This window comes from Gossypium raimondii, chromosome 1 (assembly GCF_025698545.1).
Source record: "Gossypium raimondii isolate GPD5lz chromosome 1, ASM2569854v1, whole genome shotgun sequence".
NCBI lineage: Eukaryota > Viridiplantae > Streptophyta > Magnoliopsida > Malvales > Malvaceae > Gossypium > Gossypium raimondii.
In genome coordinates, this window is record NC_068565.1 from 26,221,680 (window position 1) to 26,234,503 (window position 12,824).

General features: G+C 40.1%; 2 protein-coding genes and 1 non-coding gene across 3 annotated transcripts; all 3 read right to left on the minus strand.

The window, feature by feature from the left end:
- Positions 1–684: 684 nt before the first annotated feature.
- On the minus strand, positions 685–791 carry LOC128032888 (small nucleolar RNA R71). Its single transcript, XR_008189233.1, has one exon. It is a non-coding gene; the product is annotated as a small nucleolar RNA R71 (small nucleolar RNA).
- Positions 792–7,406: 6,615 nt separating this feature from the next.
- On the minus strand, positions 7,407–8,301 carry LOC128042410 (uncharacterized). The gene is made up of 3 exons (XM_052633391.1): positions 7,927–8,301; positions 7,630–7,852; positions 7,407–7,522 (listed from the first exon to the last, which is right to left on the minus strand). Exons 1-3 carry the CDS (start codon positions 8,299–8,301, stop codon positions 7,407–7,409), a joined length of 714 nt encoding a protein of 237 aa, XP_052489351.1.
- A 408-nt stretch (positions 8,302–8,709) lies between these two features.
- LOC105786928 (uncharacterized) lies at positions 8,710–10,865 on the minus strand. Its single transcript, XM_052633413.1, has 5 exons — positions 10,763–10,865; positions 10,261–10,426; positions 10,022–10,218; positions 9,111–9,919; positions 8,710–8,943 (listed from the first exon to the last, which is right to left on the minus strand). The coding sequence occupies exons 1-5, from the start codon at positions 10,863–10,865 to the stop codon at positions 8,710–8,712; spliced, it is 1,509 nt and encodes a 502-aa protein (XP_052489373.1).
- Between the last annotated feature and the right edge of the window lie 1,959 nt (positions 10,866–12,824).

The following is a 12,824-nucleotide window of genomic DNA, read 5'->3' on the forward strand; positions in this document are numbered from 1 at the left end:
TGAATGGAGAGGATGAGGGTGAGGGAAAACAAAGGGACGACAACATGAATGGGAGGGGAAAAAACGAACGTGAAATATATGTAGGTGGGGGAAGTATTAGGTTGAATTTTAAAATTTGGTTTAATTGCTTCATAAAGACTCACAATTTTGACTCTTTTACAAATTAGTCCTATTTTCAAAATTAATGGTATTTAAAACTGATTTTTAGAAATTGAATTAATTTTCTAAAAACCATAGTAAAAAATATTATCGATAAGCATTTCACAAAATTCCAAACACACTAGGGCTAAAATTCCTAAAATAGCCTTAAAACTTCTAGGCCCTATTTTGAGGTGTTATATATGCTCTACCTACACTCGATGTGGTGCAAGACAGTATGAAAAAGTTGACGATTAATGCCAATAATTATGAGATAAAGACGACTACAATCCAAATGATCCAGAACACACTGCAATTCAACGAAAATATGGTGAAAGATCCAAATAAACACTTGAAGTAGTTCAATTGTGCGACACCTTCAAATGTAATGGGGTAACTGATGATATTGTGCATCTCCAATTATTCCCTTTCTCTTTGTGCGAAAATGCAGTCGATTGGTTAGACTCTTTAGAACCAAGTTCCATCACCACAGGACGGTTTAGTGAAAAATTTCTCCATAAATTTTTCCCGATTAGTAGAACCATTAAGCTTAAGCAAGAAATCGCTAACTTTAAGCAATATGAATGTGAATCCCTATACGAATCATGAGAAATATTTAAGTTGATTCTAAGGAAGTGCCCATACCATGAATTGTAAGGGTGGCTTCAAATTCAGATATTCTACAATGGTGTTTATGGTAATATCAGATCCAAATTAGATGGGGCGGCTAGAAGATATATCATGTTCCACACTTACGAATGAGCCTATAAAACCATAGATGACATGGCCATGAATTCGTACATGTGTCCCAATCAAAGATTCACATACAAGTCGAAGCCTCTAATGGTAAAAGCGATAAGCAAAGATGATTGATATCATCAAATGTTATAAAGGCTTAATCATTTGGATTCCACTGTCAAACCCCAAAAAAAAGAACCATATTTTGAGAACCAATTGAAGGAGGCAAATTTCATAGGTAATAGGGGTCGAGATCCCTATTCAAATACCTATAACCCTGGTTGGAAGGATCATCTGAACCTTAAGTGGAGAGGCGAAAAAGGTGGTGGAAATCAAACGTAAAACTGACCAAACCCTCCTTACCAATTTCCACCATTACAACAAAGATTTGTGGGCAATGACCATGCTACATGAGGTCAACGATTCGACTAAGTAGAAGGGGAGATGCAAACAATGAGAATAGACATTTGACAATTCCCAGCTACATATGGATGACTCGAATCTCGAAAGTACAACCTTTCTAACAAGATGGGCCAACTAATGACTATGTTTCAAAAGAAAAAATTACCAAAGCATCCCCAGTAATACTGAGAATAATCCTCGGAGAGATTGGAAGGAGCGTGTAAATGCGATCGCTTTGCATTAGGGAATGACATTAGAAAGGCCAAAAGCACCCATACATGAAGAAAAGGAGGTTCCTAAAGTTGTCGATGAATCCATGGAGAAGGAAGAGCCCAATGGGTCGATTGAGGAGATAGCTAAATTGGTGCCTGATCTGGTAAATACAAAGTTGACCACCATAAAGGTACCATTCCTGACACGGTTACATGACAAGAAAAAGAGGGATGAGGCAGATTTCATAAGCTAATTTTATTCAAATCCCTTAATGTCAATATACCGCTCTTAGAACTCATCGAAAAAATCTCAAAATATGCCAAATATCTAAAGAAAATCATGGCATGACATAAAAAATTAAAAAGGGTGAGCAAATTAACATTGACACTTCATGTAGCGCACGAATTGCGAAGAAGATTCCCCCAAAATTGAAAGATTCAGGTAGTTTTATGATTCTTATAGAGATATGGGGCCGACATTTCAGTAAGGCCCTTTACGATTTAAGGGCCAACATAAACTTAATGCCGCTATCGATTTATCAGAAACTCGAACTGAGGGACATTAAAAACACCTCAATAAAGCTACAACTAGGTGATAGATCCTTGGTACACCTAAAAGGTGTCCCTAAGGATGTATTGGTTAAGGTACGGGAATTTATAATTCCTATCATTTTTGTAGCCCTTGATTTTGAGAAAGATCAAGACATCTCCATTTTGTTAGGTCGATCATTCATGACCACATCTAAGTCGACCATCAGTCTCGAACAAAATGAGCTAATAACAAAAATCGATGGTGAAATAGAAGTGTCCAAGTGCAGTCACAATTCCCAAAGTGAAGGATCAATTAGGGAAGAATGTTCCGCTTTATTCAATTTAACCTCTAACACCCTTGATTAAAGGTATTTTTTGACTTGTATGAGTGCTAGAGAACAAGACAAATGGAGAAACTACAATAGGATAATGAGCAATTGGGTGATCAACGATAGTCACGAGAGACAAAGAAGCTGATGATTAAATTCAAGGAACTATCAAACAAGTCCAGTAGTACAAAATAATTTTTTTAAACCATCAAATTCAATCAATTTAAACGTATTGTAAATTAGTTTTAATTTTTCATTTGTAGTTAGATTTTAGAATAAGTATTTTGTAAATTGCATGTTAGAATTAAAAAAAAAACATGGTTTTCGGGAGCTATGGAAGGCTAGAAGTCATTTGGAGGCAATTATGGACAACCAAAGAACCTTGACAAATCCCGGAAGAGATAGATAGAGACCATGTGCAATGTACCAAGGCCATGACATGACACAACCCCTTTGAACCTAGAAACCCACAATTTTGTTGTCATGGCATGACATATAATCACCACGGCATAACAGACCCTTGATGGAAGTAAGAGTAGGGGAAAAACAAGTGTCGTGTCATATCGCACCATGCCATCTCTATGGTACGACCTGCAAGCCATTTTTGGTAACTTTCCATCCGTGTTTTGACTTAATCTTCAAAGATTTATCCCAAGTTTGAAAAGCAAGTCAAACCTTAGATGGCCTCCATATATTTTCCATAGGAACTGTCGCATCCTCCAAGCTTTCACAAGTAACCAACAACCTTTTGGTACCTTTTTCTTTGAAATCTGTGAATTCTCTGCCTTTCTCCTGTTCCATAGCCTTTAAATCATGCGTGCAACCTTTTCAACAGTGATTTCATAGTGGATAACCATGCCAACATCTAAGAAAGGGATCTTGAAAATATTCTTCGAGCAATTAAACAAAAAATCCCTCTAAAAGAACGAGGTTCGATTCCATAAGTGCATTGAATGGCGAAACACTAGAGATGATTCAATTTCATCAATGGGAGAAGTTTTGTACAATCTTGACCGATCCGATGTACATTTCGGTTGTGCATAAATTTTATTCCGTATTAAAGGAGACAGATGCAAATAAACAAATGGATGTACTATGAATGCGGATACTAGTTCAAGGGAAGGAAATTTCTATCTCACCTGCCTAGATAGCGAGGTATTACAATGTTCCATTATATCTATGTGATTTTGTACGATGAACTGATCTGATGTATTTCCTAAGAGAAAATATGGACGATTTAATTAATATCCTAAGAGACGGAAAGGGTGAGTGGAAGCGCCACTTGAGAACAGACTTCCCTATATCGTTCTCTCATGAGAAGTTAACTTCAAAGGCTAGAATGTGGTTGAAATTTATTAACGCTTAAATCTTGTAACACCCCAAACTCGGCGTAGACGTTATGGTCGAATCTGGCGTGCCACATTGAAGTGTCTTTCGAAAATTGAACTCGTTGGTAAAATTTGTTTCTAGGTTTATATAAAACCCTTATATTAATTAACAAATCAACTAGTCAAAACATTTATCTTGTTGTCTGATATTATTTTAATAAGTTGGTCCAAAATCGCGGAAGCTTTTTAAACTCTATTGTTAAAACTCCTGTATTTGAAAACAGTAATTATTTTTTTAAAAAATGTCTTCTCCTAACTAGTAGTTTAATATAAGTAAGCAAAGCCCAATTAAAAATTAAAAACCAACTTAAAGGCCTTGTTACACAAAAACAAAACCCAACATATAAATTAAGTTAAAATAAAAGCAAAAGTAAACAATAGCAGTTGTGTGCCACCTTCGAGTCCCTCGCAGCACCGAATTGTTTATGGTTGAGGATTACCTGCAGAGTTAAAAGGGGAGGGCGAGTTTACGAAACTCAATGTGTAACCTCTTAACAGTCAATCAATATATGACATGCAGTAATAGTTTGGCCCTGAGCCCAAAACAGTAATAGTATAGTGTAGGCCTTAGCCCAATACTGTAACAGTGTGAGCCTTAGCCCAATACAGTATCAGTATAGTGCAATAATGCAAACCATCCCAATCCAGGCAACACACCACTCCGTACCACCAACACACCATGTGGGGATAAAATTGACCCACCCAACAAGCACACCTATATCGCAGCAAAGCTGCCAGTAGTAGCATCGCAGCAGAGCTACCAGTATCAGTATCGAAGTAAAGCTGCCAGAAACAGTATACTTCCTACATAACAGTGTCCCAACTCCATGCAATATGTTGTGTCATAAAATCATACGTGTATGCAAAGTATCATATTTGAACATAGCCATACATGTCACAAAGTAAATCGGTCACACATACATAAGGTCGTAACATTCATCTCGACTCCTAGGGGTATAACAGCCATTTTACCCTTTAGGGGTATTTCGGTCATTTTACCTTTCGAGAGTATTTTGGTCATTTTACCATTTGGGGGTATTTTGGTCATTTTATTGACCCCACAAAAGGTCCACACTCGCCTCGAGCAACACAGGTAACCTAACTGGGCAAAATAGTGTCAATGGGCCCGTGGCCCATTACTCGACCCAAGTGGACCCACACGTTCGTACGGCCCGCTAAGCCTAGAATCCACCACGGCTATGGGAACTTTATAGCCCAGTCCAATATTCGGTACAGTTCGTGGACTTCGTTCGTGTGGGGCCCACGAGCAAATTGGGCCCACATGACCCATTTCGGCCCAACATGTCCTATTACGAACTAAGCCCATGAGAACGCTCATGGATGCCTCTATAGTCTAGCACCATACTTCGTAGGCTCGATTTACCACACGAGCGTTCACACGCTCATGTGGCCTCAAACACCGTCTTTTTCAGCTTTTTGGCATTTGTCGATTGTAGTTGAGGAGGTGTGATCACACACCTGTTTATGAGAAGAGCGCAAGTCTTCTGGCACACCAACCTAGATTTAATCAAGACACAAGGTAGTCCTTTAAAGCATGACACCCTTTTAATGACACTTAAACCACACACCATCCTTACCTTGCTTGATAGAGGGTGACTTAACTCCTCCAAGACTCCCAACCAAAAATGGTTACCCACTTATCAATTACCTGCACCGCAACCCAGATCTTCATAAACTAAATTAGGCCATAATAGCGGCCAAGAAGGGTATCTGGCTTAAAGAAAAAGAATGTAAAGGAACCGATTAAAACAAAAAGTGAGGAGTATTATAACTTTACCGATAATCTGCAATACTTGCAGCACTGGAACAACAAAAGCAGCGAAAAGAAGATCAGCGCAGGGAGTAACGGAACAGAGGGATGATAATCGGCTAAACCTGAAGGGAGATAGTTCTCAGTTAAAAGGAAAAGAAAATAATAAAATGTAAAAATCAAAATAGAAAGAAAGAGAAGAATATTCAGTCAAAGAAAAAGAGGAGGAGAGGAAAGAGATTTGGCCAAGAGAGAGATGGAAAGGGAAAAGAGAAAGGAGGATTTAGCAGCAAAATGAAAGGGCAGAAAGGAGGAATATTTAGCAAGCAGAGAGAAAAGGGAAAGAGAAAACGAAAAAGAAAAGTGAACAAAGCCGAGAAGAAACTTGCCGAAATTCGACACCAAAAACCAATAGCTGCAAAATGAAACTGACCAAAACCAAGACAAGTAGAAAAAACAACATAAAACACCGCTTACCCAAAATGCCTAAGACCAAATTCGGCACAACCTAACGCCAGCGAAATTTCCCAAGATGAAAACTCCTCAAACGGCATAACTCTCCTCTCAACCCACTCCTAAATTTTCTCCTCAAATCCCTACCCTTATCCCTCGTTGAATCTCTCCACCCACTACTCCTCAACTCCCCCAACAACTCCATTCAAAATCCATTCAAACTCCCCAGAACTGTGTTTCAGTCCAACTCCACTACCTACACAGCTGAACCAGCAAAATAATTACTCCCTTGCACAACCCAAGACTTGAACCTCAGAGCTCAAAAATATTTCACACGCCACCTACCACTGGACCAATAGGCTCTTTGTGTCATAAAACAAGTACTATTATTTATAAGGCCTATATACCAGCGTCCAGATTCATTTAAGGGAAAAACTAAAAATTCTGCAAAAGCCAAGACTTGAACCTAGGCTTCTCAAACACCCCCATACACACCCAAATCACTTAACCATTGAAACAAATAAGAAATTTGTATCAAATCATGCAAAATTTAAAGACTTAGATTTTTGGGGCGTTACAACTTTTCCCCCTTAACAAAATTTCGGCCTTGAAATTTACCTGGTCAGAAAAGATGAGGGTATTGTTGTCGCATCGCCTTTTTTAGTTCCCACGTGGCCTCTTCTGAACTGTGATTACGCCAAAGCTCTTTGACGAGAGGAATAGATATGCTCCTCAGTACTTTAACCTCACGGTCCAAAATCTGTACTGGCTCCTCCTCGATGGTCAGATCTAGCCTAACCTCGATCTACTCAACTGGTACTATGTGTGTGGGATCAGAGCGATAACGCCATAGCATGGAGACTTGAAATACATCATGAATCCGGTTTAATTCTGGAGGCAACTCAAGTTGATATGCAACCGGTCTCACACGCTTCAGTGTACGATAAGGCGCAATGAACCTAGGGCTAAGTTTACCCTTCTGCCCAAACCTCAGTATCTTTTTCCATAGGGAGACCTTAAGAAATACGAAGCCCCCATAGAATACTCAATCTCTCGACGTTTAAAATCCGCGTATGACTTCTGTCTATTAGATGCTTCCTTCAACCGGTCTCAAATTAGTTTTACCTTTTCTTCAGTATCAGAAACTAACTCAGGCCTAGAACTCGCCGCTCACCTAGCTCAGTCCAACAGGTAGAAGTACGACACCTTTGACCATATAACGCCTCATACGGAGCCATTTGTACACTGAACTGATAGCTATTATTATACATAACTCTGCTAACGGTAAATAGTCTTCCCAACTGGCTCAAAAATCTAATACGCAACACCTCAACAAATCCTCTAGTACTTGAATCACTCTTTTCAATTGACCATTTGTCTGGGGATGAAACGCAGTACTAAAGTCCAGTCTTGAACCCAAAGCCTCATGTAAATTCTTCAAGAATCAAGACGTGAAGCGAGGATCTCTATCTGATATAATGGAAACCGGTACCCTATGCAGTCTTACAATCTTAGCCACATACAGTTTAGCCAACTTCTGCAAAGAGTAATCAGTACGGACTGGTATGAAATGGGCAAATTTAGTCAATCGATCTACAACAACCCATACCAAATCCTTCTTGGTAACTGATGTTCAGCCTTCACTTGCTGACAAATTAAACACTTACACACAAAATCCGTTACTTTACGTTTCAGTCCTGGACACCAGTATAACTCATGAAGATCTCGGTACATTTTATTCTCGTCGAGATGCATAGCGCAATAACTACTATACGCCTCTCGCAGTATAGACTGCCTCAAATCAGTATCCCTCAGTACACAGACTCTCCGACGGAAGCACAGTACTCCTTTATTATTCAACCCAAAATCTGAAGTTTCCCCACTCTCAACCTGTCGAAAACGAGAAACCAGTGACTCATTCAACAACTGTTTACCCTTAATATTTTAGTCCACGTCGGTCTAACTTGCAACTCAGCCAACAAGCTACCATCATCAAACACACTGAGATGAGCAAACATTGCTCTCAAATCAGATACAACCCTACGGCTCAGTGCGTCAGCTACCACGTTAGTCTTACCAGAATGGTATTCAATCGAGCAATCATAATCCTTAAGCAACTCTATCCATCTTCGCTGCCTAAGATTCAACTCCTTCTGAGTGATGAGGTACTTAAGACTCTTGTAATCTATGTAGATTCTACACTTCTCACCGTAGAGATAGTGCCTCCAAATTTTCAGTGTGAATACCACAGCAGCTAACTCCAAGTCATGAGTAGGGTAATTCGCCTTGTAAGGCTTAAGCTGACGAGACGAATAAGGAACTACTTTACCCTCCTGCATCAGTACCTAACCCAAACCAACGTGTGATGCATCACTGTAGATAGTGAATTCCTTCTCAGACTATGGCTGTATTAAGACAGGGGCCTCGGTCAGAACTTTCTTCAGTTTCTCAAAACTTCCTTGCTGCATACCAGTCCAGTTAAACGGTACCCCTTTACACAACAACTTAGTCAGAGGCGCAGCAATTAAGGAAAACCCCTCAACAAAATGTTTGTAATACCCTGCCAGACCTAGAAAACTTCAAATCTCAAATACGGTCTTAGGTGGTTTCCATTCTAGTATAGGTTCAATTTTTCGAGGATCAACCTTAATCCCCTTGGCAGACACCACGTGACCCAGAAATGTCACTTCTCACAGCCAGAACTCACACTTGTTGAACTTAGTATACAATTGTTTCTTTCTTAAAATCTACAAAACAATTCGGAGATGTGCATCATGCTCATCCTCGATTCTCGAATACACCAAGATATCGTCTATAAATACCACCACGAACCGATCCAAGTAGGGTTGGAATACTCGATTCATCAAGTCCATGAAGGCTGCTGGTGCATTCGTCAGCCCAAACGGTATCACTAGGAACTCGTAATGACCATAACGAATCCTAAACGCAGTCTTATACACAACAGCCTCCTTAACTCTCAACTGATGATATACCAAGAACGAAGATCTATTTTAGAGAAAACCAAAGCTCACTGCAGCTGATCAAATAAATCATATATCCTCGGTAAAGGATACTTATTCTGGATAGTCAGTTTATTCAATTTCTGATAGTCGATGCTCATGCGCATGGTCATATCCTTCTTCTTTACGAACAACACTGGTGCTTCCTTTGGTGACACGCTAGGTCGAATGAAACCTCGATCCAATAATTCTTGGATTTGAGCTTTTAATTCCACCAGCTTTTTCAGTGCCATCCTATAAGGGGCGATTGACATTGGAGTTGTTCCTGGCAGGAGCTCATTACCAAATTCAACTTCGCGGCTCGGAGGTAACCTAGGGAGCTCATCAGGAAATACATCAGAGAAATCCTTAACCGTTCTAATATCTCCAACAAAAAGACCTTCAGAATTTGATACACCAACATAGGCTAGAAACGCCTCACAACCCTTACAAACTAGCTTATCGGCCCTTAATGCAGAAATCACATTAGACAGAAAGTCCCTTCGCTCCCCAATCACAGCCACCTCCTCATCTTCAATAGTCTTTAACACCATACACTTAGCAGCACAATCCAAACTTACACGGTGTTTAACCAACCAATCCATTCCCAAGATTAGGTCGAATTCACTAAACGGTAGCTCCATCAAATCTGCTAGAAATATAACTCCTTGAACCTCTAGGGGTACATATCTAAACAACTTGTCTACCCTTACTGATTGTCCCAGTGGACTTAATACAGTCATCTCATTAACAGTACTCTCACACATGATATCCAAGGTGCCAGACACAGTGCATGCAGTGTATGAATGCGTAGACCTTATATCAATTAAAGCAGTGTAAGGTACATTATGAATTAGGAATGTACCGATTATAACATCTGGAGCATCACCATCCTCTCGATGCCGAGCAGCATAGACCAGTGCTGGCTGCCTCTCCTCAATATTTCCTACACCACTATCTAACGTTCCACAACCTTGTCCCACACCATTTCCACCTCTAACACACCCACGGCCTCTCTATGGCTACAGACCACCTCTCGCTAGTTGAATAAAACCCTGACCTGTAACTTGCATCTGAACAGGCCTCTGAAGAAAATTCTTAACTTGATGCTCAATAGACCCACATTTGAAACATGCTCCGATCTTTTTCCAGCACTCACCCAGATGATGTCTCCCACAATCAGCACAAGGCTGTGGTCTTGCAACAAAAACCCCAACTCGGACTGGTCCATCAAACCTGACTTTCTTTCTAGGCCTTCTAGAAGAACTTAAGGGCTCTGAATCCCACCTATATCTTCACCTATCCTTCTCACGGTTCTGGCTCTCAGAGCACTTCACATCCTCGGTGATTTTTTCCTTTTCAATCAGGGCAGCGAAATCTCGCTCCCTCTGCACAGCTATTAAGACTCGTAACTCATCCCGAAGGCCATCCTCAAATCGCACACAGCGTTCATATCCAGTCGCCACTATCCCACGAGCATAGCGGCTCAATCACAGAAACTCTGCCTCATATTCGGCCACAGTTTTATTTCCCTGAACCAAACTCAAAAATTCATTTCTTTGGGCGTCCACATAACTTGCCCGTACATACTTCCCTTGGGATACTAACTTAAAGAAATCCCAAGTTAACCGGTCGGCCTGAGTACCTTCTCTCACGATAAGCCACCACTTATAGGCTTTATCTCACAACAAAGACACTGCACATTTTAATTTTTGCTCAAAAGTGCAGTCGAGGTCGTCCATTATTCTCTCTATGGATTTCAACCAGTATTCATCCATATTAGGGGCTACTTCAAAAATACCCTTGAAGATTTTCGCTCCATTCAACCAGAGTCGTTCTAAAATTGACCCACGGCCCACAGCACCAGTACTAGTCCCTGTGACCCTTTCTAGAATATGGAGCATAGCGTAGGATAGTGCATCATCCCTAGCCGCTCAATCGAATGATCCCGTTTCAGTCACCGTTGAAGCTGGTGCCTCTCTAGCCCCAACATTAGGCATGTGGCCTGATGCCAAAGACCCAGCCCTAGCACTTCCTTGGCCTCTACCGCGACCATGCGTACCCCTTCTGCGAGTACCTCTAGTGTTCATATCTAACAAATTATTATCTATTTCAAAAAGTTTTATGCATTAGTGAGTAATTCCAATAATTATTAATAGATGTCTTATGAAAAGCAGTAGCCATATTTTTATTTTCGCAAATCAAGAGTCTCCCTATAGTTTCTAGCTTTTTTACAGTCTCAGTTTACTCTAACTAAGGAGTTTCAGTACAGTCCTACTATATATAGTAGTCTCTTAATGCATTTCAGTTCAAGCAGTTTATAGTAATAAGAAAACTGACGGATTCAGCGCTAAAGACTTAGTGTGCCACACTTGTAAACCTTCCCAAACACTTCAAAAATAGTTTTCCAGAAATTCAAAATATTTTCAAAACCCATTCCATAGCCGAGTTCTGTAACCTGGCTCTGATACCACTAAATGTAACACCCCAAACTCGGCCTAAATGTTATGGTCGAATCTGGAGTGCCACATTGAAGTGTCTTTCAAAATTTAACTCGTTGGTAAAATTTGTTTCTAAGTTTATATAAAACCCCTATATTAATTAACAAATCAACTACTCAAAACTTTTATCTTGTTCTCTGATATTATTTTAGTAAGTTGGTCTAAAATTGCGAAATCTTTTTAAACTCTATTATTAGAACTCGTGTCTTTAAAAACAGTAATTATTTTTAAAAAACGTGTCTTCTCCTAACTAGGAGTTTAAAATAAGTAAGCAAAACCCAACTAAAAATTAAAAACCAACTTAAAGGCCTTATTACACAAAAAAAAAACCTAACATATAAATTAAGTTAAAATAAAAGCAAAAGTAAACAGCAACAGTTGTGTGGCCACCTCCGAGTCCCTCGCAGCACCGAATTGTCTATGGCTGAGGATTACCTGCATAGTTAAAAGGGGAGGGTGAGATTACGAAACTCAGTATGTAACCTCCTAACAGTCAATCAATATAAGATATGTAGTAACAGTCTGGGCCTGAGCCCTAAACAGTAATAGCATAGTGTGGGCCTTAGCTCAATCATCAGAATAAAGTGGGCCTTAGCCCAATCATCAGAATAAAGTGGGCCTTAGCCCAATACAATATCAGTACAGTGCAATAATGCAAACCATCACAATCCAGCCAACACACCACTCCGTACCACCAACACACCATGTGGGGATAAAATTGACCGACCCAGCCAACACACCTGTATCGCAGCAAAGCTAACAGTAGTAGCACCACAGTAGAGCTGCCAGTATCAGTATGGTAGCAAAGCTTCCAAAAATAGTATATTTTCTCTATAACAGTATCCCAACCCTATGCAATATGTCGTGTCATAAAATCATACGTGTATGCAAAATATCATATTTGAACATAGCCATACATGTCATAGAGAAAATCGGTCATACATACATAAGGTCGTAACAGTCATCCCTACTCCTAGGGTTATAACATTCATTTTACCCTTCAGGGGTATTTCAGTCATTTTACCCTTCGAGGGTATTGTGGTCATTTTACCCTTTGGGGGTATTTTGATCATTTTACCCTTTCAGGGTATTTCAGTTATTTTACTAACCCCACGAAAGGTCCACAGTCGCCTCGAGCAACATAGATAACCTAAATGGGCAAAATAGTGTAAATGGGCCCAAGGCACATTACTCGGCCCAAGTGGGCCCACACATTCGTGCGGCCCACTCAGCCTAGAATCCACCACGGCTATGGAAACTTTATAGCCTAGTCCAATATTTGCCACAGTTTGTGGATTTCATTCGTGTGGGACACACGAGCCCATTAGGCCCACACGGCCCATTTCGGCCCAACGTAGCCCA

Excerpts from the sequence above, each read along its gene's own strand:
- LOC128042410 (XM_052633391.1), bottom strand. The coding sequence starts at position 8,301 with ATGCAGGAGGGTAAAGTAGTTCCTTATTCGTCTCGTCAGCTTAAGCCT. Across the intron at positions 7,853-7,926 it reads GCTTGTTGGCTGAGTTGCAA|GTTGAGAGTGGGGAAACTTC; the intron begins GTTAGACCGACG and ends CGTTTTCGACAG. Across the intron at positions 7,523-7,629 it reads TAAAGTAACGGATTTTGTGT|TCCGTACTGATTACTCTTTG; the intron begins GTAAGTGTTTAA and ends ATTTCATACCAG.
- LOC105786928 (XM_052633413.1), bottom strand. The coding sequence starts at position 10,865 with ATGCTCCATATTCTAGAAAGGGTCACAGGGACTAGTACTGGTGCTGTG. Across the intron at positions 10,427-10,762 it reads TGGAGCGAAAATCTTCAAGG|TGGCGACTGGATATGAACGC; the intron begins GTATTTTTGAAG and ends CTCGTGGGATAG. Across the intron at positions 9,920-10,021 it reads TGTTCAGATGCAAGTTACAG|ATAGTGGTGTAGGAAATATT; the intron begins GTCAGGGTTTTA and ends GTGGAACGTTAG.